The following is a 27,244-nucleotide window of genomic DNA, read 5'->3' on the forward strand; positions in this document are numbered from 1 at the left end:
GGTAATCAAGTTCTGCTTTGTTTCTGTAACAGGCACCAGATTTCCCAGCCCTAGGCTCTCAGCCAGGCCCAGCCGAAAGCGTACACTGTCAATATCGCCACTCTCAGATCATAGCTTCGACCTTCAGACCATGATAAGAACATCCCCTAACTCCTTGGTTACAATCCTCAATAATTCCCGTAGCAGCTCTTCAGCAAGTGGTTCCTACGGGCACTTATCGGCAAGTGCAATCAGGTACGTATTTTCCTGAATCCGTTGTGTGTCTTTATAATAAAATGTCATTACTCATAAGAACCAGTAATCCATCTGTAGTGCCAGTGGTCTGAAGACTTAGCAAGCTGCTGTATCCATACCAGGATTTTCTGTTGCAAATATTTCTGTAGAAGAAAAACTAACTCTGCCTAGTTGCCCAGTATGAAAAAGAGTTGGGGATACCTACCTAGCCAATCACTGGTGAGTTAACAGGAAATTTATTGAAAGCATATTTCTTATTTTTTTTTAATTATACCTTTCCAGCTTATCTTTAAGGATAAAAACTTTGATTATCTTTTCTGTATACTAAGGTAATTTTTACACACCCTTACATGAGTGTAAAGAATGTAAGATGCTATTGCTAATAATCAGATTTGGGCTTTCATCCCTGAATATGAAAGGACTATAAAAGAAGCCATGCTAAGAATTTGTGAGACACTCATGTTGCTTTTGTCAGTTGGTCACTTTCCTTTAACTGCTATTTACAGAATTAACAGCGTACTAGCAAATAGTTAATTAAGACAATCCCGGTTATAATCGTTAGCTCTCATTTTCACGCCAGTTTTCACCATGGTCCCCAAATTTCCTTGCCAGTAATCTTTGCATTATAGTTCATCACACTGTGGGTGCTTCTTCATCTTGGGTGTCATCCTAGTGAGCCTGGCATGAAGCCAGGGCATTGGAAAGGGTAGATGGACAGGCATAGGAATTCAAGGCTAGCTTGGGCTGCTTGACATCCTGTCAAAAAACAAACAAAATGAAACCCCAGGAAAACACAATAAATAGATGGAACATATGATCTAATCACTATTTTCACTAGCCTTGCTTTTAATAAGTAAGAATGTATTTTATTATTATTATTTTACAAATGGGCAAGAGCTCTAGTTATTAACTGATGAGCCTTTCATGGTGACTTTACATGTTTGGGAAACTTCAACAGTTCAGAAAAATGCACATAAGTAATACTACTGTCGCCATGTTTAAAGAATAACTAGAGCAACAATATGAACTAATCAGTACCCCCCCAGAGCTCATGTCTCTAGCTGCATATATAGCAGAAGATGGCCTAGTCAGCCACTGTTGGGAAGAGAGGCCCCTTGGTCTTGCAAACTTTATATGTCCCATACAGGGGAACACCAGGGCCAAGAAGTGGGAGTGAGTGGGCAGGGGAGCAGGGTGGGGGGAGGGTATAGGGGACGTTCGGGATAGCATTTGAAATGTAAATGAAGAAAATATCTAATAAAATAATTTTTTAAAAAAAGAGTAAAAATAAATAAAGAAGAACTAATACCATTGTTCCACTAAAACATTTTTCAGTGCAGTTTTGATTTTTTTTTTTTTAGTTAAATTATCAGTATTTCTTATTGTCAGGCAAGTTAGTAGTATTATGATAAATCATGATTTTCATTTTCTGCTATTCTTTCATATGGCCAATAAGAAGTGGAGATATGGAATGAAGCAAACACCTGCTTATGTGACTATAGTCCACACATAACGTAGGGTTTGGAGTGTCTCAAGGTTGGCCAATGTAATCAATACATAGTGTCTCAATATCTGCTACTATAGTCACAAATGTAGTCAGATCCCAAGTGTGGCCCTAACTTGCATATTTAACAGCTGCAGGTAAGATGTCCAGTGTGTTGGAAAGGGCTATGTTTTATTAAGGGGATATGATTCCAGAGTGGGACAGAATTTCTTCCTTATTGGGTAAAGTTGGAAGAGAAATGGCAACTCAAAGAGACAATAGCACTGGCTGTGCTACATCAGTGATATTTCAGCCTGTTGTTCTCCAACCCAGCAGCTCGTTCCTGTTCTCCTGGCAAGAGTTCTTAGGTCATCTGTTACCATAAACTATATTTTAATTTGCTGAGATTTTGCAATTTTGTAACTTGACTAGAATATCCATGTAGAAATGTCGCATACTGTGATATTTACAGAATGATAGTGGCGCATATCACTTTGTGGCTTTTGTGGTGAGGAGGTAGTACTAGAGATTGAAATCAGGACCTTAGCTAAGCAAGGCAGATGCTCTACTACTGAGCTACACCTTTAGCTACAGAATTACTTTCTGGACAGTTCTTCTTTCTCTCTTACTGATCCCTATTGGTTTGCTTTACAAATTTACTTCTTTGTTACTCTTTACAATTTCTAAGAATTCAGGTTAGAATATGCTGCGTAAATGTTCAGGTAATATCATTTATTCTTATCTAGCATCTTTGTGATAGCCTACCGATGCTCTGAGAAGGCGCTACCACACTTCAGAGAGCCTTGGTGTCCTGACTTAAAATTATCATTTCGTTAGAAGTGGAAGAAGAGATTCACTTTAAAGACCAGTGCAGTCTCAAAAGATCCAGTGACAGTCAGGTGACCTGGGACTACCTCATACTCATTTTCTTTCTTTCCTTGAGTATTTTCATGCATATCCTCTCTGTCGGTGGGTCATATTAGTCTCTGATATGCATTCATAGAAGGTAATCCAGAATATGATGAGCTGCCATGTACCATTATAATACAGTAAACATAGTAATGTTCATGTCATCCGCACTTGCCAGAGAAGCTTTGGTATATTGTTGTCCCTAGACCTAAATAAACCAGCTCAGCAGTCATCAATTATGGACCAGGAAATGGCAGGGAAAGGAACAACTCATGTGGATACCCTGAGGGCAGATGCTGATCTGAAAAATGAGCAGAGCAAAAAACAAAAAAACAAGTGAGCAGGAAGTACATGTGATGTCTGAGTTGAACTGGGTAAGCACATGAACGGGCACAAAGAAGGAGGAAGGCACAAGGAAGGAGGATGCTGGCCAGTTTACCGTGCTGGCTGACTATTGGTGCCACCAGCTTTCCAGTCTCCTGCTCATTACTTTACCCAAAAACATACCTTACTTTTACACTCACGATTTTGCAATGTTAATGCAACTGTTAATGTTGGCAGTGCATAAGGAATTATACACATTTAAGTTTGTAAGGATTCTGTTAAATAAGAATGCAGTTATTGAGGTTTCTGTTGCCGTCCATTTTCCTGAAGTAGAGCAGAGCACCAGACCTCTCCTCTTATATCTCTGTATCACCTTTGTCTTCTACCATGAATATGGCACCACCAATATTTACTGAATGAATAAATTAATGTTTTTCCTCCCAGTGAAACAATGAGAATATCCTTCATCTTTTTTCACTTAGTGATTCTGGTTTTCCAGAAGCTAAGATCAGATGTTATTCTACATTTCCTCAGATAGATACTTTATATATAGAAGCAGAGACAAAGAAGCTGATACAAAATAAAAGGGTTAAAACAGCAAATGTCTGTTTTAGTATATTATTTTATACCTTTAAAATATTAACTTAATAATTCAGAATCCTTTAATATATCGTATGAAACAACTACTTTGAAGAGCATATTATCCATAGTACTTGGCTCTGTCAGACCAGGTATGCATCCTAAGTCCTCTTTTTATCCCAGAGCTGCTGTAACTCAAAATCCCACACATATTATAAAATATTTCATTTAAAGAAGCTCCAAGTTCTCCATCACTTGGGGGGTTGCCACTGAAGACGACAGTATCAAGCAGCCTGTGGTCCTCAATCTACAGTTAACCCTAACATTGTAAATAGCTCATGACTCATAATAGTAGGTGGTTCTGCTATTATCTTCCCCAGATATTACACCATCATAGGAAAAGAAGGCATTTCAAAAGATCCTTATGGATGTTCAAATGTAAGTGGGATGGAGAAATGATTAGTAAATGGATTCTCTGTAGATCAAGTATAGCTTTTTCATTATCAATTTCGTGGTAAAATGAAGATGGTTTCCTCGTTGGCTGTTTAAGATCTGGCATGGTTAGGAAAATCATCTCGTGAAAATTGTATTTCTTGTTCTATCTCCCAAATTTCCCAATGAGTTGTCTACCTCTCCAGCTTCACAGGCATTGGAGTTTTTCTGTTGTCTGTCAGACAAGTATGGCCTGGTGGCTGTTGTGTCCTCCTCTGTCCTCTCTTTTTTTAATGCCATCATCCTTCCTGTGTAAGAATTCTGTGGAAGAACTAAGTCTTTTCCAGGTCCATGCATGCTGCCTGATGGAAAGGAGGGACTGGTGTGTTCACAGCTCTCTCGCTCTGTGCTGGTAATGTGAGCAAATGTCTCACTTACAACAACACATACCCACAAATAAATTAAATGTACTGGAAGTAGATAACTACAATGCCAGATTACCATTATATTTAAAAATCTCTGATCCCATCTTCTAAAAATTCTGTGGTGTCCTTTTTACCTCCTTAATATTAGAAAAGTAGTTGTATTGGCTAGTTTTGTGTGAACTTGACACAAGCTGGAGTTATTGCAGAATAAGGAGCTTCAGTTGGGGAAATGCCCCCATGAGATCCAGCTGTGGGGCATTTTCTCAATTAGTGATCAAGAGGGGAGGTCCCCTTGTGGGTGGTGCCATCTCTGGGCTGGTAATCTTGGTCCTATAAGAGAGCAGGCTGAGCAAGCCAGTGGAAGCAAGCCAGTAAAGAACATCCCTCCATGGCCTCTGCTCCTGCTTTTTGACCTGCTTGAGTTCCAGTCCTGATTCCCTTTAGTGATGAACAGCAATCTGGAAGTGTAAGCTGAATAAACCCTTTCCTCCCCAACTTGCTTCTTGGTCATGATGTTTGTGCAGGAATAAAAANCCTGACTAAGACAGTAGTTAATAGTATCTTTTTTTAAAGATAATTTTCTTCAGATGATTCATTCCTTAAACATTTGAATGAGTTTAACTACAAGCTAGGTATGAAGGCTGGACAGTGAGTAAAGGAACTTGCAGGAAGAAATGCCTCAGAGCAGACGTGAGTAACGGAGCAGCTGGTGGCACAGGCTTATTGATTGCTGGTCATCGCTGCAGAAAAAAATGACCCAGGTCACAGGAAGCTGAGACCTGTAAAATAACGGGAACCTCCACAGGTTCTGTGATCGCCTAAGATAGATAGATCTAATGATGGGAGGAGCAGGGCATTTGAACAAACAGCACTGGACAGGAGGACTAGAAGATAGTAAGCTACAGGCAAGCCAGCTAGGGTGCAAGTTTGGAGACATTGACAGAACTAGCTTTTGCAATGTCTGTGACTGAGACCATAAGAACAATGGAGAGCTTTGGGGAGACTGTTTAACTCTAAGGCTGTGAAGACATGCTCATGTCACAGGCATGTAACCACCACAGTGTCAGTCTGCTGGGTCCTCTGATCTCCCTTCTGTTCACCGAGTCCTCTTCATCAGGATGTACTTCCTCTGAAGCCCTTGAGTGTCTGGAGCATAGCTAAAAGTAATCCTGGGAAATACCACTCACATGAGAAAAATAATAGTGGCTGACACTGCTCATATGAACAGGACGTTCCTTACTGTGTGTCCATGCTCAGCCCACTCACTGCCTTGAAGCTTGTGAGTGACTCTTACAATCCAGTGGGCCATGGTTATTCCTATTTATGGCTGCTTGGTGACAAGTACCTTCTTAGTTTTCTACATCACATTTGCAGTAGAGCGCCTAGTACACATTCTCCAGGGCTACTCCGAGTACGCATACCAGAATATAAAGGTTAGGACACATTCATTTCGAGTGTGTGCATCTGTACCTCTTTCTTCTTTCCTGCTGAGGCTTAACTGGCTTTTCTATTAAATGTGCCTTAGGAATTTTTATGGATGGAAGTAGAAGGTTTTTATTTTGTTCGTTCTCAAGTATAACCACATGGGTGCATATGTATGTCTATATCTATACATATAAAATTAATAGAAGCTGCGAGGCCATTCTCTGCAAAACTGGAAAGAGTTGTTCTTTGAATGGCAGCTGTTGTCTAGTAGCTACCAAAGCTGTAAGTAAATGACCTTGTTAGCCCAGAACCCAAAGCATGACTAGGAACTCTGGTGTGATTAGAATGCAGTTTCTCTAAGGTCAGTTTTCAAGTTGTGGTGCCTGTTATCCCCGCGTGGCTTCATTTTACATCCAAGATGTATCTGGTTCATGAGCAAAAGATTTAGGATGGGCAGAAGCCAGAAAGCAAGCACAGCCCTTACATTCTTCTGCCTTTAGAGAGCTGGGCTTATCCGTGTCCCAGTTTAGAGTAGCACTCTGTTTATGTTCAGAATATTTTGACCTGAACCAAGTGCCCACATTTTTAATCCTCATACTCTGGGGTGGATCTCTGAGAGATCAGTCCAACCTGATCTACATAAAGAACTTTGAGATCCTGTCTCAAAATAAACCCACTTCACTTCTAAGAATTAACTGGCATGGCAAATTAGAAAATATGTATTTATTGATAGTCATTAAGGAGAGTCGTTTAAATCTAAAGCGAGGCGTTCCCTTAGACTCCAGAGGCGTCATTTATTGTTGACACAATCCACTGGATTTAGGAACGGTGCCTCGGAGACTTGCTGTGGCTTTTTACCTTCGGGCTTTCATGTGTAACCTCGTTCTCTCATTAGCCACCTTCCTAACCAACTCTGCTCAGCTCACTCTCAATCACTGAGAGATTTCAGAGATGAACTCAGAAACCGAGGAGGCTTTCTGCTGCATCCACGTAGATCAAAGGTGTGGCCTACTTAACTGCCTGGCTGCCTGTAACCCCAGCTTTGTGGTGGTTTGACACAAGAAAGAAAGAAGAACACCTCTGGCCACCATTTTATATACATAGGAATGGGCAATTGTGTGGGGTTACTCTAAGGAAAAACTGCTTTTTCAGGGAAAACACCGCTTTTTATGAGTTAGCACGAAAATGAGGTTTCAGTATACCAGTTCACGTGACTGTGCTGTACTCCAGCTTTTACCAGTTCGTGTCCAGTGGCTGAGTACTGTAGCTTCCTCCTTGCTTTCATTTTCATATAGAAAAACAATCAGTTCTTCCTGTGGAAAGGCCTGCATCAGTTCAAAGCATGTGGCCTTATTGATAGGACCATTATTAAGAAATTGAGCATCACTTTTCCTACCTCCCGCTATACATAAAATTCCTCACAACTTTAAAAAGACATTTTAGGGTCTTCATGCAAGCTATTTTCATGGGAGTTTTCCATGTGATTTGAATATGATGACTTTGAAATGCCTGTTAATAGTAAAGTTGAATAAATATTTAGTAATTTATTTCTACAGTATGAACTTTCAGTGTCCCACTTATATATTAATCTGTTGTTGTAGGAAATAAACAGAAATGTGATTTACTGACTGTTCAAAGGAAGTGTGTGTGTGTGTGTGTGTGTGTGTGTGTGTCTGTTGTCTGGGTGTGTGTATGTGTGTGGACTCATAACTTATTGATGTGACTAATAATGTGTGTAATAGCATGACTGCATGTTAAGTTTTACCATATTGATTATAATTAATAAATAGCTTCCTAACTGCAAATAGTAAGACATGTAGATAGACAGTACTCAGGTCAAATTCCTGAAATTAATGAATGAGATGCATTGTATATAACTAATGACAGTTAATTAACTGTCATTTAATTGTTTTATGTATCTTCTTCCTGCTAACATCTCCAGTTTAACCCAGTTGGGGAGAACAGACTTCCATGTAGGAAACTGCTGTATTATTTACCACAATATAAAGAATAGCCCAAATTTTTTTTTTGGGGGGGGGGAATGAAAATTGAACCTAAGGCCTCCCAACATGCTAAGCAGGCGCTCTTATCACTGAACTGAACATTGTAAGTAAATCTTGATTTAAAACTTTTCTTGATAAAATATACATACAAGCTAGAAATTTCCGTCTCAGATTTTGAAAATCTTACTTAGTTTTTTTAAAAGATTGTATATATGAGTGTTTGCCTGCATGCATGTATGTGCATTACATATGTGCTTGGTACCTACTGAGGCCAAAAGAGGACATCAGATTCCCTGGAATTGAATGATAGTTTTGAGCTACCGTGTGGGGCTAAGTACTTAGTCCCAGTCCTCTGTAAGAGCAGTGAGTGCTCTTAACTACTGAGCCATCTTTCTGCCTTGAAAGTCTTGTTTTAAAGTCTTTGGGAAAATGAGTTGCTGTTCACATAGAAGTGTGAGAGCGAGGGACCTGACTGAGCAGTTCTGACCCAGCTGTGCTCACGATGTTGCATGGAAGCCATGGGTCCAAGGTCCTATTAAACAAACACTCCAGTAACCATAAATTGGTGCTGATTAGTCAACATCTAAAATCCACATTTTTCTACCCTTTTACTCTTGGAAAGGTAAAGACCAGTTAGTGCTTCTGTTAGTTATTCTGGTGATCCAGCCAGTGTCAAGGAATTCTAGTGTCTAGCTTTTGCAAGTGTTTGCGTTGGAGATTTTTGCCAGTGTGAGTTAACCTACTCATACCTGGGAAGAAGGAACCTCTATTGAGGAATTGCCCCTATGAGATTGGCTGTGGGGCTTTTTTTTTTTTTTTAAATCAGTGATGATCTGGGTGGGCCCAGCCCACTGTGGATGGTAACAATCCCGGGCAGGTGGTCCTGGGTTCTATAAGAAATTTCAATAATATTGATACTTTGCAAGGAATTATAGAATGAATATATGCAGTATTTTGCAAGGGCTTCTGAGGCATACTCTTTAAGTGGAATTAACCTGTTCTTTCTAATTTTGTCCTTTGTAATCAACAAAGTCTCTGTTGTGTTGCCATATTGTGAGAAGTGAAGTTAATGTTAGCGTTCACGCCTTAATACTGTTTGGTGCATATGCTGTCTGTAGTTTTCAGAGGAACACTGTTTTCTTAGTACAGCTTTTGTCTTTGGGTTTCTTTTTCTCTCCCTCCCTCCCTCCTTCCCTCCTTCTTTCTGAGGGCATCCTAGGTATGATGGGCAGAATAATAGCCCCCCAAAGATGCCCATGTTCCAACCCCTTGAACCTATGAACAAGTTACCTTATATGCAGGTGTGGTTAAGCTGAAGATATTGATTTTAGTTTGATTTATCTGTGCTATTAAATTAATGACCAGAGTCCTGTGAGAGAATGCCAGAAAATCAGTCATAAGGGAGACCCAGAGTGAGATGGCAGCTGGAGCCAGGGAATGTGAGCAGCGTGGAAGAGATGGGAAAGGCGGGAGGGAGCCCACGGCTTCATGCTTAACTCTAGAGGCAAAGGGATCTGAGTAGGGAACATAGCAAGCTCTACTCTGCATTGTGAAGTTCTACTCTTTAGGAGTCATGATTCCCAAACATCTACTCTATTTTTAAGGGCCCACATCTGATGTCACTTGCGATCTAAAGTATCAGTGGCCTCTTCCTAAGTTTCCTTCCTTCAGCCTGCTGAGTAGTTCAGGCCCGTGAGAAGCTAAAAATGTGTGTAGAGGTTAATGCAGGGTCCGTTGACGATCTAATTATTCCTGAAGTGGGGTCTTCGGGTTTTATTTCTTTAATGAGTAGAATAAGGTACTTACACTTGGTAATACCCATTCACCCAAAGGAGGTGGAGGTGTTAAATCATTGTGGGTTTTGATGAATGGCTTGTACACTGAAAAATAAATTGGACAAACTGGCACAGAGCTCAGTGAACATGAAATCAGCTATTAGAGGAAAGCTTGTGAACAAATTCTGAGGGAGATATGCATCTTTTGATTAATGCCCTATCAATCATCCACACAGCTACCTTAGGTGAGTCTTGCTGTAATCCTTCATGGTTGCTTACAGAAATACAGGCAGAAAGTATAGCACTGTAGAATAGATACCACTACTTATTCTAACTTACCGTGAAAAGGCACAGTTTTTACCATGTTTCTGCTTTCCTTTATTAAGAAAATACAATGTAAAATGAAAGGCAAGACCCTTAAAGCCTGGTGGATTTCTCTTAGGGTGTTCTTAATGGTATTCACTTTTAAATGGGCAAGCTATTGTAACAGGAAACTCTCTGTAGGAATAATAGTAATGAATTCTTATTGAAGCCGCCCTTTTATGGGTTATAGTCAAATAGACAAAAATGTGAGATTGTGTTAATGAAGGGAGTATATCTCTGGAATTATTATTGAAAGTTGTTGAAATGGTTTGAATTTTGTTCTTGTAATTATTTTATTCTCAGTTAATGTGCTTAGCAGTAATAGTAATTAACCCACCAGATTGGAAATTTGCATACATTCTACCTTTAATATGAGAAATACTGGTTCTTTCTGGCTAACATTGTAGTTGTGTGTATGTATGTGTTTGTGTGTGTGTGTGTGTGTGTGTGTCTGTGTCTGTGTCTGTGTGTGTGTCTGCGTATGCAGGACATTTATTATCAGTAATTTTTTATAGAAGAGAATTTTCTATAGAGAGAATGTATAGTTATTAGTTCTCCATGTATTTATAGGCCACTGGAAAGTCCTCCACAGTCTGTCATTGTTTTTAGAAGATGTGATTCCTAAACTGTGCTCACAGGATACATGTGAGCATTGGCCACTGGCCTGAGTATCTTGAGATAAAGGTAGCACTTCCTGGGAACAGACTGTGACCTGGAAAATATGTGGCAAAATAAAGTGGTGGCAGGCATTAACATGCATAATGGGTTGTAATGGACACTTAATGCTGGTGTGCTGGAGGAAGGAGCTGAGTTCTCCCACTGGAATATTCCTGCATCAAAGCCCATTGATCACTGATTTCAGTGGGGAGAGCTTAATCCATCAGCGTCTGTAACCAGACGGCACTGATGGAAATACTTTAGGTGGTATTCTGGATGAACCGAGCTTTCCATCTTTACAAACAAATGAGTGATATGACAAGCATGGTGTTCAAAACACATTTAACCAATTGATTTTCTTTCCTCTTGTAATAAGATCTGGAGACATATGAAAGCGATCGGTGTGAGCTAAGATTAAAGAAATTGCTCCATGCACAGGAACTAGTGGAGCCCAGAGCACTGAGAAGTATTATAAAGCATGTAGTCACACATTCTCTTTTTTCTATAAAGTTTGTTATTGCAATAAATAGTTATTATCGAGCCGATGCCCCTTATTTCCACTTTCTCGAATCTTCCATCAGGATTGTGATCTGGGCAGATGTGCACATATGTCTGATCTTCGTGCTCTGCTTTATCTTGGAAGTATTCAAAACTTTCAGTGATTGTTCCTAACTTTCTCTCATCAGAACAGACAGACCAGGTGTGATTTGGGTGGCTTCAGTTAAAGCTATAAATATTCTTAGTTTGTGATACCTTCTGATGTCAGCAGAAGTGATCTTTTTCTTTCCCATCTTTCTCCACAGCCCTGCGTTGAGCTTCACCTACCCCTCTGCCCCTGTGTCTCTTCACATGCATCAACAGATCCTAAGCCGACAGCAAAGCTTAGGCTCCGCATTTGGACATAGCCCTCCTCTCATCCATCCTGCTCCAACATTTCCAACACAGAGACCTATCCCTGGGATTCCAACAGTTCTGAACCCCGTCCAGGTCAGCTCTGGCCCTTCTGAGTCCTCACAGGTGAGAGGGCAGCTTTGCTTCAGCTTGGTCCACAGAGGCCCATGCTGGTTGTTAGGGTCATGGAGTCCATCATTGTTAAGGCTTGATACGGCATCTTGATTTTTCTCCAAAGGTGTATTCAGTTTTGATGAATGCGATACAGGGCATCTTCCATCAGAGCCGTTAGCTTATGATTAAAAGTAGACTAGCTGATAAGGCTCCACCCTAGTGATCTATAAACTGCATCTTCTATTGATGGTCTATGTGTGTGGACGCTCAGCCACTGTCCACTCCCTCCACTGTAACCAGTCTACTACTGGGCACGGTATGATCCTCTATAGTAGACATAAAATACCAGTCTCTCTACTCTTTTGCCAGCCTAGTGTGATTTAAGGAAAAAAAGTCTAGAAGCTATAATTGAGGAACTTCACTCATAGTTTCTTTTGATCTCCCACCCAAACTCAACATTTTCGGAAATAATTTTAGCTTGTTGAAGTCTAAGGCACTTCCTCCATTCTTCAAACTTTTACAAGCCACAAGCTACTCACTCATGTGTCAGAAGTGAAAAATGCATCATCTGGACTCTCCCATGAGTGGCTGGCGTTAACAGAATCCTTGTTGTATTATCAAACAGGCTTGTTTGTTTTCAGACTTTTTTTTTTTTTTACTTGAGTTCCATTTATTAATCCAAGCCTGATTTTTTTTTTGCCCCTGCAAACATGGCCAGCAGAGCAAGCCCACAAGCGAGTCTGCAGTCAGCAGCACTGGTGATCCTATGCATAATAAGCGGTCCAAGATCAAGCCTGATGAAGACCTCCCCAGCCCAGGGTCACGGGGCCAGCAGGTAAGACACCCGGGCTTCGCAGAAGAACCTTTTCTTCTCTCATAGTGATTTTGGGTCAGTTCCTCATCCTCTTGATTTATACACAACATTTTCCTACCCACTGTATTCTTGACATTGGCCCTGTGTTTGAAAATGACCCCATTTGGGATTGGTTGAATACATTTCTCTAGTTCAAAACCAAATACTGGCAATGAAGGATGTTTTGTGGGGGTATGTGTTCTTCATAGGTGAGATGGCTTAGAAGTTTGAGCCACCATGGTCCAGAGAGTGCTTGGTTAGACTCATCTGCTTCTGTTCATTAGGCTTCTCATCCCTGACCTTGACCCTAAATTCCTGAGCTTCTGGCCTCATGCGTAAGCTCAGGCCGAGTTTATGGTGTCCCCTCCATTGATTATGTTCTCCACTTTTCTTATTTTGCTACTTCTTTCTTAGTCGAAAATCTCAGAAAATCAGGAGAGACTCGAGCCCCATCAGATAGATTGAGGACAGTTTGCTGATCACCTGAATCTGGCTCTTCTAAAGAACATGTAGGTTATATCCAGATTGCCATTTCTTATGCTCTTGAGCCAGACATGACAGGTTTAATCGGTGCTGTTTTCCTCAATTCAGAGCTTGGTGAGAGTCTAAAGGTCCATGAAGAAAGTATGGTTCAACCCAGTCCTTACTGAAGTAAGGCAATAGGTCCCTACACGAGAATTTTGAAGACTGAATAAGGTTCTGAATAAGTTCTGAAACCATCCTCCTTATAGTTTGCTGGAGAACAAACAATGTTGCTGCTTACACCATGGTGTATTCATAAACAGTTTATCATGTAAGCCTACATCAGGACTCAGATCTGTCTGTGTAGCTAGTGCCTAGAATCCTGGAGATGGTTTGCATTGCATTTACTAAGAAGCTGTTGTTGAGGACTAGGAAAGTCTGTCCAGAGCATCGGATGCTCTTTCTGTGGCCTCAACCATGAGTCAGACAAACATTTCCCTGAAGACCTCATAGTAAACCAAGAAGGTGTGATCCCTATCAAAAGCCTACAAAGTACCTCTCACATCAGGGGAGAGAACTAAAAGTCTATACGTGCCATGTGCCTGCATTATAAGATGTAACAATAAATAAAGAGGTTGAAGACAGTCAAAACAACCAAACAACATAGGGACGGTTAGGAGTAGTAAGTAAAATGTGCTACTCTTATGGTTTTTGTTGTTATTTAATTTTTGCCTTGGATTTGTTTATTTGTTGATTTTGCTGTTTTTGTTTGTTTGTTTGTTTTACTATGTCAGTTTGGTTCCTAGTCCAGGCAGCCGGGCCTGGTGTCAGCTTTTTTTCTTTCTTTCCCACTGTGCCTGATTTTCCCTCTGATTCTTGCCTTCACCCTACCAGGAACAGCCGGAAGGAACAACCCTAGTCAAGGAGGAAGGGGACAAAGATGAAAGCAAGCAGGAGCCTGAAGTCATCTACGAGACAAACTGCCACTGGGAAGGCTGCACCAGGGAGTTCGACACCCAAGATCAGCTTGTGCATGTAAGTCGACTGCTGTGCAGGGACGCAGCTTCCCAAATCAGCGACCTTTGCATGAGGTCAGCGTCTCTGACCCTGCGCGGAGTCAAGTTTCTTAGCTGGCAGCACCGAGAACTGGAGGGGGCTTTATGATTTTCTGAGAATAAAGGAAACCCTGAGCCATGGTGCTTGACCTGTTCAGTCAGCTAAAGCTTAGTGTAAAATTCAATAAAGTCTTCAGTAGAGAGTGTAATGACTCTGATCCTGTAAGCCAGAAAACACTATTTTGAGTTAGAGGCTTTGATGGTTATTGAGTAATAGTTAGCTGGACATGAATTATTGTTAACCTTTTAACTAAGTTTGATTCCCCTTCCAGGACCCAGTAACAATATAAAAATATTACAGAAACAGATGGGTCCTTTTACAGACCTCAAAGTTTAAGGAGTCTCCAATTATTGTATGTAGCAATGTAGCGCTTTATTTTTGACCTGAAGGCAACATTGTGGATTAAAGCTTGCATGGAAAAAAACTGTGTTTAATGATGGAAACCTCACAGTAGTCACGTTATGACACCATTCCTTCTCTTACCAAACCAAGGCCAGATATCTTTTCCTCACTCTCTAGTATTATTTCTGATGAATACCCACAGCTCCTTTGCTGTCTCTTCATCATGCTTGGCACAAACTCAGATGCCAGTGGAGCATTCTAGGCAGATGAAACCAAGAACAACTGACATGGGACAGCATTTAGAGTGTCTGGAATAAGAAGATATAGGATGAGATGACTTCTCTACAGAAGTGCAGTGTCCTGTTAAGGCACTAAAGGATGATTTTACCAAATAGGACAGTTTCTTATGTTTCTAGCAATTAAGAATCTCTATCGTGCAGTGGTTCTCAGTCTTCCTAATGCTGTGAACCCTATCTTCATGTTGCGGTAATCTCCCCAACCACAAAATCATTTTGCTGCTACCTCGTAACTGTAATTTTGTTGTTGTTATGAATCGTAATGTAAATATCTGACATGCAACCCCACAAAGGGCTTGTGCCCTACAGGTTGAGAACTGCTGCTATAGTGATTGTGTCAAGTCTTGCACATCAGATTATGAGAAACTTGATATACAGAATGTTAGACTTCACCTTTTACCAGCAGGACCTCACCTCTTCTTTTTAAATCGTGCCTCTTTGTATTTGTGTAAGTAGAAATATAGATTTCCTGAGTACAGGCAAAAAGGAAGTCAAATGTTTTTAATTAAGGTGTATTTTCAGGTTTTTCCACACATGAAACTTGAAGGTTTTTTTTTTTCCTCCTTCCTCTTTGGTTTTTTTCAAGGACTAATTTTAAGCTAAGTCTGGCTTAATGACTCTTTATTTGTGCTGACTGCTTTAATGGAAAGCACAGAAGCCTTGTAATACTAAGAAGGAGAAGTTAGATTGTTTTTTCCATGAGGAAATATTCTCAAAGGGTACCATATGCCAGGAACATTGCCAGTGAGGATGAGGGCTATCGTAGCACCTGAACCTTATCACTACCTTACTGATACCAAGGCCTGTTTGGGTTTAGGGGTTCCCTCCCCCTTTTATGTTGTAAAAGCATTGTAAAGGCAGTGGCTATTGTAGTTATTTTATATAATCTCAACACCAAGATTCCTGTAATGTCTGTAGATTTGAGTCATTTCTGTGAGAAGGGTACTGATGCTACCAGTTGAATGACCATGGCGTTTACAGTTACATGGAGCCCATCTTCACTCATATGACTGCACACGCACACAGCAGCGTGTTAAGATTCTAAATCACAGAGAGGAGACTGGTGTCTGGGTTTAGTCACGACCCAGTTGTGGTCACTTTATGACCTTAATTTTCGTCTAAACTGAATTACCAGAGTAAGCAAACTGAATTAAGTGAGTTAAAAGTTATAGCTTGCAAAACCTGTGTGTCCCATCTGAAGGGTAGAAATTCCATGTGTGCTCAATTCAGTTGCTTGTCCATTGCCCATGCAATGTGCTGTGCTGTCCTGCTCTGGGTGCTGCTGGACGCAATAGTGGTGACCCTGGGCAGAATAGGTGCTTTGTGTTTTTTTGATTAAAGTAACAGGTGCTTAAATTCTACCTAATTACTTTGGTGAGAGATGGGATATATACCAGTTTTTAGGGAAAGATGGAAGCCTTAACCGTCTTGGTTTTTGCCACCTTCCTTGAAGTGCAGACATTTTCTTATTAGTTGGATTTTCATGCCACATACAACCAAGCGGCAAGGTGTTAAACCATTCTGCTGCTCTGCCTTATTTATAGCCATGACCCATTCTTTCCCCCCCTCTTACAGTTAATAGAAAGATTCATGATTCTTCATGGTTGTCTATCTAGTGTCTGACAGTCCCGACTGCCTGCTAAAGCAAGTCACTATCTATAATTGATATCCTGCCGTGGAATAGGGTGCTGGCTGCAATTGAAGGGCTTTGCTGAAAGCCCTTAAATCCTGACAAGTTCTCCCCTTGTTCTGCTTCAGTCGCTGAGCTGCAAGGTTGGAATTCCAGAGCTATTTGAAGTTGGTGCAAAAGAGAGACATGTGTTTCACATTAGCAAATCGCAAAGTTGAAGAAGGGAATTAGGAACTGGCTGACTTTCCCTGCCAGTAGTCTCCCTTCTAGTGCAGTGTATGCCATGTTCTAGGGGAGAGATTACCTCCTCTATTACAGTCTGAACAGATACGCAGAATATTGCCTTTCCTCCTCTTCCCTTTTATTTAAAGCTCCTTTCCTTTCCCACATGGATGTTATTCTAGATGTGCTGCAGCCAGGATCTGTTATCACAGTGATACATAATTAACTTTATTTCACAGCAAGATAATTATAGTTGGGTCTAGTTGCTCTTAAATTAGTATTAAATTTTCAACAAATTTACTTTTATTACCAGAAACTAGGAAAATATACATGTATTTCTATTCACCGGGATTTTGTTATATTTTTGACTCTTTCTTGGTACCGATTAAACTAGAAAGCAACAGAAGCACAAGAAGAATATGTAGTAAAAAGTTAATTACAAGTACTTTGGATTGATTGTATCTCAAGATCCAAAGCTGGTTTCTGAAAGACACATATTGTAATGTTTCAGCATAAACTGAAATCCCACATTTCTGCTCAGGTTTGAATTTGCCAGATTCTACTATTGTGCATTACATTGCCGAGGACCTGTGTGTGAATATGTTTCTGACATTGGGCTGTGTCAGTTCCCAGAGTATTTGCCCCAGCCTTTTCTGTTTTTTACTTAACTCAGCCTGTGTCATGGAAAGAGGCTCCACCCACCTTCTAGACTTTGCTCAGCTCGACTTCTTTCTTCGAATTTTGTCCTAGAAGTGACTCTACCCATGACTTTTGGTGGTGGAGACAATCGAAATCCTCATAGCATGAAGTTCAAGGTTGTCTTTTATTCTCTGAAACCTGATGGATTCAGTGGTCAATGACACTGGGTTTATGTCAAAGTGTACATTTTAGAGTGGCCTTAGCACTGCTCCTTGACTCCCTGTGCTTGTAAACATCATTGTTGAAATCAGAAAGAAGAAAATCAGAGCAGCCACTGTCCACCTTGTCCAGCTTCAGCTATGACACTGTCACTCTTAAACAAATCCACAAACTCTTACACACTGCCTTTAAACAAATCTCCCGTAGTCTTGTTTAGTGATTAATACATATAAGATCTTTCCCAACAGTCTACAGAAAGTAAAAATAGTTCTTAGCAGTTTTGTTCTCCAACGTAATTTCTAGTAACATGCCTCAGGATGGCGGTGTCTTGGCAACGACAAATGGTCACGGTATCTTAAAGCTGAACTTCAGATCAGGAAATGGATTTATAATAACATCTGATTTCAACTGGGTGGCATTTCAGTAAATGTAATCCTCCATCTGCATCTTTAAAGCATGGTGTCATTTTTTTTTCCTTTTGTAGAATGATTAGCCACCTACCTGGATTACAAATGCTTTTATATGCTGCAAATTTTGATCTTCAAAAGCATGCGAAAGTTCTCTCTTAATCACTTTTGCTGCTGATTAGAAACAAATTCTGTACATTTGTAGCATAAAAAAATCAAGGGCTTTCATTTTAATTTCAGAGGTTCAGGTGTATAATTGTATCTATAAACACATAGGAGCGTTTGATGTGACTATATTGTTTTCATAGTAAGACCCTAATCCTAAATTTGCATTTCATGTCCCTTTTCTAACTTTTATCACTATACTAAGTTGGCTTGAACATCTTTACCTAATAGAAAATTGGGTTTAAGATGTGAGAATGGTCTCAGACGCGAGGAAGGGGTTGGTTTCATGTCTAAAATCCAAAATGAGCTAGTAGAGATTTTGATCTTATTTCCTTCTACCTGTAGTTGCTAGTTCATTTTCCTGCTCTAATTATTTGGAAATGAGGCATGTAAAATATAGAATAAAAATGACAAACTTCAAAGTCACTCTGTAATGATTTTTGCCTTAAGGGTCATGTTTTTTTGTGAAGTTACTGACTAAATTTCACCTGCAGAAAGCATTTACATCTAAATATTTCTAAGAGATTGTGCTGAAGGGGCAAGGAATGAGGGTTGTGTGTGTTAAAGCAGCCCGAAGCCCCAACTAGATTCTGAACAGCCTCATCCCATCCCTGATTCAGAATGCCGTCCCAGATACCACTTGACCCTTTCAGACATTACTTTCTCACTTATCAGACTGTGAAAGAGTTGTGAAAATAAATACTGTCCCAGATGTCCAAGGCCAAGCAGAGATCACATTCAGTGGGCCCTGTGAGAAACAGACATTGAGTCTAAATGAGGCAGTTCCAACTCTTGTGTGTGTTTTGAAGGCTGAGTTGGGGAGGATGGAGCGATGAGTCTGTTGGTCTTGGGGTTCCTGTGTCCATTCTAAGGCTCTTTTTATATTAATTGTTGCTAGGCTTGACTATATGGGCTAGGGCCAGGGAGTACCAGTCCCAGCACTGGCATGGGCTCATTAAAAAAGCCACTTGGACTCTTAAAGACTGATCTTAAAACCCTGTTGGAAGGTATAGATAGGACAGCATAAAACTGTTAGTTAACTTACCGTAAAAATTGCCTTCAATATAATGTTAGTGATTCTTCTTAAAAAAGAAAAATATAGCGCTATTTTGAGGTTGTTTTGGCAGTGAAGCCTGCTTTAGATTGCTCTTAGGTGGTCTCCAAGTAGGGATTCTAGCATGAAATTAGGATCTAAAAGTTGTGGAACCGACCCCCAGTTCCCAAAGCCTCCTCAGAGGAGCTGAATGGGCTCTAGGCCCCTACTTCTTAGTACCTGTGTACTGCTATCCTTTAGAGGCTCTCTGTAGGTTCCAGGGTCCTGGAATGCTGTTAACGACTCTCCTTAAGGTACGACGATCATTCTGCTGCAGGTGTTGAAAAGCATTCTTCCCACTGAATGCCTGTAACACCTCATCCCCAACTGGGATAACCAGAATTTTCTACATATATATTATCAGCTGTATCCTGGAACACAAAGTGGCCACTATTTGTACCCTTCCACTTACAGTGTTGATAAAAGTTATTCCTACTTTGGAATGTTCTGATTAAACAGGAAGGATGGCTGACCTGTTATTTGTTTGTTTGTTTTTGTTTATTTTTTAATCTCTGGTTAAAAAAAAAAAAAGAAACAAAGATAATGAAATCTCCATGTGGGTTGCTGGAGAGTGAGGTGTAGTGTCTGTGTATACACTGGAAGAGCTTCTTGGAAATTACACTTGCTAAGGTTGGTCATTCACTAGTCCTCAGCATGACCTATTGCCAGCTGAGCCTTTCTTCTCTGTGAAAAATGCCCAGCATTTTTGTTTCCCGCAGACCCAAGGAAGTTGCTCAGACTCCAGCCTCTGAAATCACTGCAAGTGAGGTTGGAGATCATGAGCCTGCTCTGACATAAACCAGCTCTAGGAACAGGAAGCCATTTCTGATGTAAAGACTTTGAAGATTCAGGGACATTTATGTTTTTCTGAGGTTAGCCAAATACTGCCATCAATGAGTTATTCTTTTCTACAACAATTAATGTCAGCAAGAAAATGTAAGAGAGCCTTATCCTCAAAAGACTATATGTAGGACGAGGCCTTAGACTTAAACCAGCCTGCTCCTCCCCTATCTTTCCAAGTCACAGGGGTAAATTCTAAGAACTGCAGACAGTGAGGTAGAGATACTGTTCCTAAATCTGCCCAAAAGTGATTTCTTCCATTACCTAAGCTTAATTCCCACTTTTCATCTTTAAAGCTGTCATAGTATTTAACTTATTTTGTTCATTTTCTAGTTTGACTTTGTTTGGGAGATTAGGATAAGGTGGACTAATTGAAGTACTTTGGGTAGTAGTGTTTATTCAGACAAGGAAAATGAATCTATTGGAGTTAGAGTTAATAAACTCAAGTAAACTGAATGGTGAGGCCAAGGAAATCTTTCGTTTGTGTCTCATTAAAGAGAAATAATAAGTAGCCCACTAATTCAGCATCACATGCTTCCGCTATAGGCTGCTGATCCTATCTACAAACATATTCTACCCCCTGGTGACCACTGCAAATTGTAAGTAGTCTCTGGAAGGAAATGGCTACATGAGTATCAGACCTGGAGAGCTAAGCCTGACATACTCACCTTAGTTTCTGAGTTTGGGGGTAAGAAACCACAGGGCAGGTTATTTTGAAGTACTATGCACATATAATCTGGAAGTTAGGGAAAGAAGGCAGAGGTGCTAAGGGATAAATGAAAGGTCTTATGGAGATAGGGTATAAACATTGTCCTGAACAAACTACAAGAAAACTCAAACAGGGAGAGACTGAATAGTAAGGTGTTTAGTATTCTAAGTTAGAACAGCAGGAAGGAGTTAGCAGTGGAGTGTAATTTTACCCATACATATACCTAATGTAATAATAGGCTGGGTTCTTTGATATTTCCTTGGTTTAGAAATGAAATGCCAGAATGGTTTATTTTATGCATCTTGGACAAAGAGTGGCAAGCATCAATCTTCATGAAGCATGGGAGAGTGGGGGGGGGGGGGGGGGGGGGGGTATAGGGGGCTTTGGGGATGGCATTTGAAATGTAAATGAAGACAATATCTAATTTAGCCTGAAGGTCAGAAGCTTGGACCACTGCTTATGTGACGAGCGAGAATGCTTCTCTTGTGGTGATGGGGAAAGGGGGGAGAGTGGGGGGGGGGGGCGGGAGGCGAGACCAAGGGGAAGGGGTTGCTGAAGGAAGAAAGTCTTGAGTTGAGCTCAGCTTTGCAAAGCCTTGGTAGCTGTCCCTGCACTGAAGCTGCCAAGGTTGTGGTAATACAGAGTCAGAAGTAGTGCCTACAGTAGGGATTATTTAAACTTTCTTATAAATTCTTAGGAGACAGTTTAGAGATATTTCACAATTGTGGGCAGCTAATATGGTTGTTACAAGTGGCCGTCACAAAAAAAAAAAAAAATTCACCAGAAAGCTGGTTTTACACAGGGACTGAGTCCTCATCTTTGGTTTGTGCTTATTACTTAAGGATCTTGGGATTCTCTTTTGTTTTGGTTTTTATCAGGGATTGGAAGAGAGAATGACATTTGTTGAACTTCCAAAAGCTACCTCCTATAGTGAGTCACCTTTTCAGTGTCAGTAGAGGTTTATGAGGATTATTTATTTATTTCATTGTTCAATGTTTCTCTTCTTGGTGCACCTTATTTGCACTTAGAGCCTTGAGTTTCACAAATGTCTTACGTTACTGCACAGGATTTTGTTTATGTCTCTTAAGGACACATCATCTCCCTATATGCTACCTTGCTTTTTGTTTGATACAAAGTGGTGCTCCCATTTACTAGAGAGCAGGACACGATACACAGCAAAGTGGTCCTGGCTTATGAGAAGAAGCAGGTCTTCCTTGTGGCTTTTCCTGGAGGTGTTTAATGTTCTCACACCTTGCTCAGTACAGCTTCCATAACAAGATAAAGCAGTCAAGGCACAAAGGAAACACAGCCGAATGGTACTCCTCCTTGTGTTTAGCAGAGATAAACTTCAGTGGAGTCTCAGTGCTGAGCCATTTGGCTTCTGGCAGCAGCTTTAATTGGTAAAATGCAGATTTGATTTTATTTTTCTTGATCAGGAGGGGATTATTCTGTTATCAGTGCAGAGCATCTTATTTCAAGATGAAAAGCCTTTACGGAATTACAGATGCCAGTGCTTGTACAAAGGTTTTGTTGGCGATTGACAACTCAAAGAGAAAGTATGATTTATTAGCCTATAATGGCTAACCCTAAGCAATGGTCTAGGTCTACAGATTGTGAAATTGCTTATGTGAACTGCCTTTTTATGCCACTCATGCCTGGGGTTACGCAAATAAATGTAGAGTCTGCACTACACAGACTGTCCTAAGAGAGGAAGAAAGAAAAGAAGGTGGGGGTGGGGAAAAAGGTAGTTTCTAATATCCATCTTGGTGGTGCCTTTTACAGTAGTTTGGCTGATAAGCCTGCAGAGGAAAGATTAATAACGAGGCTTGTCGCTATCAGTACCTGTTTGTCGATTCTCTGTAACAGGGCTGTCTGTCCAGCATGGAAATTATTGATTAAATAAAAATTGCTATTAGATTGTGATGTGATCCATAATCACAAACAATGGTGGACATTCCTCTTTCAGATCTTCAGCCATGCATCAAGTTGTTGCTTTTCCCCCTTTGCCGTAATTTATATTGTGCTGGACTCATTAGGTTTATCCTTTCTGCTTGAAGCACAAGCAGGGTGACTGCTGGAAGAGGGGGAGGAGGAGCCAGACGAGGACCAGCCTGGGCAGAAACCTGGCTGCTGTGTTCTCTGGGGTGGCATGGGAGCTACTTAAACTTGCTTTCTATCCCCTTCGACCAAAAAAAAAAAAAAAAAAAAAAAAAAAATCATGATCCCAAGTATATAGGTATGTAAACTAAGTATAGAAATCAATACGTACTCACACAAAATCATACATTTATATTAAGGCAATCCCTTGATACACATATAATTTTATCATTTATTAAACAAGGAAGCAAATTTGCATACTGATGAGATAGATATTTATTTCCATGATAAATTCATGTTTGCTGAATATTTGAAACTTAAAGGATGTAGAATGTCTTCAACATTTGATATTTTGAATCTGTAATAATCATTCATGAGAATTCTACTTTGTACAGAATGGTTTAAGTTTTGTTCAGGAGTGACTTAGACATTGTTGGAGATTCTGTCATAATCCCAAGACAAATTTACTTAGTAATATTTGTATGCAGTTCGAGTTAGCCATTTAAACGGGATTTTTAAAAATCAAACATCCTAGCATAATAAATATTATAAAGCTAATAGAAATTTACTGAAACCGATAGTAGAAAAATATTCTGAAAGTTTTTGTTATTTAGAAATAAACCATTCTATTTGTATAGGAAGAAAATTTTGTATGTATCATAAAAACACTAATTTGTAACGTTCTGTACTCACATCTGAGCAAGCGTGCATTATGTAGTTTGTACATTTTGTGGTGTGGTATGGCCATGTGCCGTGCTCATGTGTTGTCTGCTCAGGACCAAGGCTGCAGTAAAATCGCATGACAGGATTTGGATGAACGCTGCCAGAAACACTTTAGACTCATTATGTGTTTTACCTGGAATTGATTTTTGATAATTTCAGATTACAAAACGTTTTGCTGTTGCTGATATTTTGCGAGTCTCTCATTCAACTTAGATGTTCAGTTGAGAACAGTGCACACTGCCTTGCCCAGTTTTAAGTGCTCAGTTCAGACCTCCCATACTTTCAAATATTAGGTACCCATCACAACTATTGATGTCCACCATGTTATCAGCACACCCCTAGGATGGGTGTATCTACCAGGGACCTCTTGTTCTACTCTCCCTAGCCCCTAAAAACACAGAATAGACTTTCTCTTTCTATGACTATTTATTCTGGGTATTTTATTTAAATTGATTTATGTAATATGTGGTTGCCTGTGTCCGTTTTGTTTGTTTGTTTGTTTGGGGTTCAGTTTTGATTGTTTTAATACAGAATAAAGTTTGCAAGGCTTATGTGTGCCATTGCCTACGCCAGTGCTGCATACCTCCTATTGACCTATTAATATTTCTTCACATGGGTCCAAACACTTTATCTTGATGTAATTGGTTGAGATAAACATAAGTGTTCAAATGTTTGACTAATGTGAAGTTATGAATATATTGAAGCAAGTTTTTTTACTTTCAATTATTTGGGCAGTAGCTCTGACAGTGGGAGTTACCTCTCAGAACTGCCAAATAAATGGCAAATTTTAAGCACCCGGTGTTGGCTCTGCCTTTTTGGGTGGTACCACTTCCAGGGTCATTAGCCACTGAGATGTATTCTCCAGTTTACCTCCCTGGACCACACACTTCCTGGACAGTGGGCCAGATTAGTTGTAGGGAACCTGTATCGATGCTGACGTCTATGAGTTTCTAGACATCATTCAGCATAAATCTCAATACATCCACCATGGCCACTTCTCCTAAAACAGTGTTGAGCTACATCGAAGAAATGCAAATATAGTATTCAAAGTATTAGATATAGTGGGAGGAGACAAATAGAACAGTAGAATGACAGAATTTTGTTTCTAAATGGTAATTTGCCTGAGGGGTCAGGGGTGACAGAGTTTAGGCTCTGGTCAATAGAAATAACTATAGCTTGCAGAAGCTAGTCTTCTGTGTGCCCCCCCCAATGAACTCTAATTTTCAATCCTTCTCCCAAGAGCAGAGAAGTCTAGAAGCCCCCTAACTTGATATTGGGTGGTTTAATGCTGATTAATTCTCCATTCATACACAAATCATCTTGTGTTAATATTTATTTTTTAGTAATCATTTTATTCATAAATAATATCCCACTTCCTGGCTACCCTTCTACAACCCTCATCCCATCTCCCATCTCCCCTCTCCACCCTCCCCTTTGCCTCTATGAGGGTGCTCCCCCACCCATTCACCCACTCCTGGATCACCCCTCTAGTATCCCCCTACGCTGGGGCATCAAACCTCCGTTCCCTCCCATTGATGCCAGATAAGGCCATCCTTGGTACATATGTATCTGGAGTCATGGCTCCTTCCATGTATACTCTTTGGTTGGTGGTTTAGTCCCTGGGAGCTCTGTGTGGTCCAAGAAGTTGATATTGTTCTTCATATGGGGTTGCAATCCCCTTCAGTGCCTTCAGTATCTTCAGTGCCTTCTTCCCTTAGCTATTGGGGTTCTTAGGCTCCATCCAATGGTTAACTATGAGTATTTGCATCTGTATTGGTCAGGGGCTGATAGATCTGCTCAGGGAACAGCCATATCAGGTTCCTGTCAGCAAGTACTTCTTGGCATCAGCAATAATGTCGTAGTTTAGTGTCTGAAGATGGAATGGATCCCTATGTGGGGTGGTCTCTAGATGGCCTTTCCTTCCATCATTGTTCCATGTTTTGTCTGTTTTTTCCTTTGGACAGGAACATTTCTGGGTTAAAAATTTTGAGATACCTGCATGGCCCCATCCCTCATCTGGGGGCCATGCCTATTTACTGGAGGTGGTCTCTACAGGTTCTATCTCCCCTTTGTTGGGTATTTTGTCTTGAGTCATCACTATTGGGTCCTGGGACCCTCTTGTTTCCCCGGAGTCTGGGTCTTTCTAGTGTCTACCCCAGTTCCCCATGCCCCACTGTTACATGTTTCAATCCAATTTCCTGATCCTCTGTACTTCTGTCCCTTCCAATACCTGTTTCTGGCCCCCTTTTTTCTTCTCCCCTCCTTCTCCCTCTCGGGTCCCTCCATCCCTAAACCTCCTGTGATCATTTTGTTTCCTGTTCTATGTAGAATTAAAGCATCAGCACTTTAGTCTTCCATCGTAAGTTCCATATGGTCTGTGGGTTTTATCTTGGGTATTCTGAGCTGTTGGGCTAATATCCACTTATCAGAGAGTACACACCATGTATGTTCTTTTGTGTCTGGGTTACCTCACTCAGGATGTTATTTTTTAGTTTCATCCATTTGCCTGCAAATTTCATGAAGTCATTGGTTTTTATAGCTGAGTACTACTCCATTGTGTAAATGTACCACGTTTTATATCAGCTTGTTGACCTTTTTGAGTTCTGTGGACTGTATCTTGGTTAATCTGTACTTTTTTGTTTGTTTGTTTGGCTAACAACTGTTTTTTAACTTGACCCTCTGCCCTGTATTACTAGTCAATGAGATACCCACCTAAACTAGCTAGTGTGATTCTCAATCATGGAAATAGAAGTATACCATCTGAGTCATAGTCAGACAATTTCCAGAAAACTGCACGCAGTCTAGCAGCTCAAATTCTGGTGTGCTGGCTTACAGTTATTGGGTGTATTGAAGAAAGCCAAATAAATATGCCTGTTAGATGGGTCAACTCAAAACAGGGAGAATATTTGTGAGGTGGAGTTTAATAGTGGGCTTGATAACTCTCCCTGTATTTGAGCGAGACTTATCTAAATGAAATTGATCTTTGTAGTCTCTAGCAAATAGAACATAGCTCCAATATATATAATCCTTAAGGAGACAATTTTAGTCCTGTTTTGAAGAGAATTAAACACTAAGTGTTGGCAGTAAAGCTGTCTGTGGGAGGGATGTTTATGTACTAGACTCCGAGATAGGAAATATTGGAGACGTATAGGTGCAGAATACTTCCAAGTAACGCTGAGTACAGGGGCTACTTGCCTCGGTGAGGTCTTGAACATGGATGAAGTTAGGGTTTTGGTTTTTTTTTTTTAAGCCTGAAGAAGTCTCTTGTAAACCATTTACGTGCCTGTGTTCCAATGAGGAAGAGAGTAGGGTAGCATTTGTTCCGTTTTATTATATCCCCAATAGCTTCTAATCTCCAGACTCCCCATTCCTAATCGACTATGTGTTATTATGAGCAACTCCTAGGTAGTTAAGCAGAGGAGGTGGTGCTGTTCATACAGGAGGGCCCTTGCGTGCCTGGGAAAGAACTTCAGTGCTCAGAGGTTTGCTGCTCCTTCTGTTTCATAGCCACCTCCACTCAATAACCACCTCCACTCCACTTTTTCCTTTACTTTTTAAGTTGAGTTACCCTACTCTAGACATTACAGATGGAAACTTCTGTTGGAATTGTTTTTAGAAATCAGTCTTATTTTTTATTATTATTATTTTCTTTATTTACATTTCAAATGCTATCCCTAAAGTTCTCTATACCCTCCCCCCCGCCCCTGCTCCTCCCTACCGACCCACTCCCACTACCTGGCCCTGGCCTTCCCCTGTGCTGGGTCATATAAAGTTTGCAAGACCAAGGGGCCTCTCTTCCCAATGATGGCCGACTAGG

At 40.5% G+C, this 27,244-nt stretch overlaps 1 protein-coding gene across 2 annotated transcripts in view; it reads left to right on the forward strand.

The window, feature by feature from the left end:
- Positions 1-27,244, forward strand: part of Gli3 (GLI family zinc finger 3) — a 272,053-nt gene that overhangs the window by 188,643 nt on the left and 56,166 nt on the right. Inside the window, exons 7-10 of one of the 2 annotated variants that reach the window (XM_021215188.1) lie at positions 33-234; positions 11,413-11,626; positions 12,336-12,449; positions 13,824-13,964. In XM_021215188.1, the coding sequence (XP_021070847.1) occupies positions 33-234; positions 11,413-11,626; positions 12,336-12,449; positions 13,824-13,964 (671 nt within the window). Of the gene's footprint in view, positions 1-32; positions 235-11,412; positions 11,627-12,332; positions 12,450-13,823; positions 13,965-27,244 lie in introns of both variants that reach the window. The other variant, XM_029547461.1, reaches the window with a different exon arrangement.

This window comes from Mus pahari, chromosome 16 (genome assembly GCF_900095145.1).
Source record: "Mus pahari chromosome 16, PAHARI_EIJ_v1.1, whole genome shotgun sequence".
NCBI classification, from domain to species: Eukaryota; Metazoa; Chordata; class Mammalia; order Rodentia; family Muridae; genus Mus; species Mus pahari.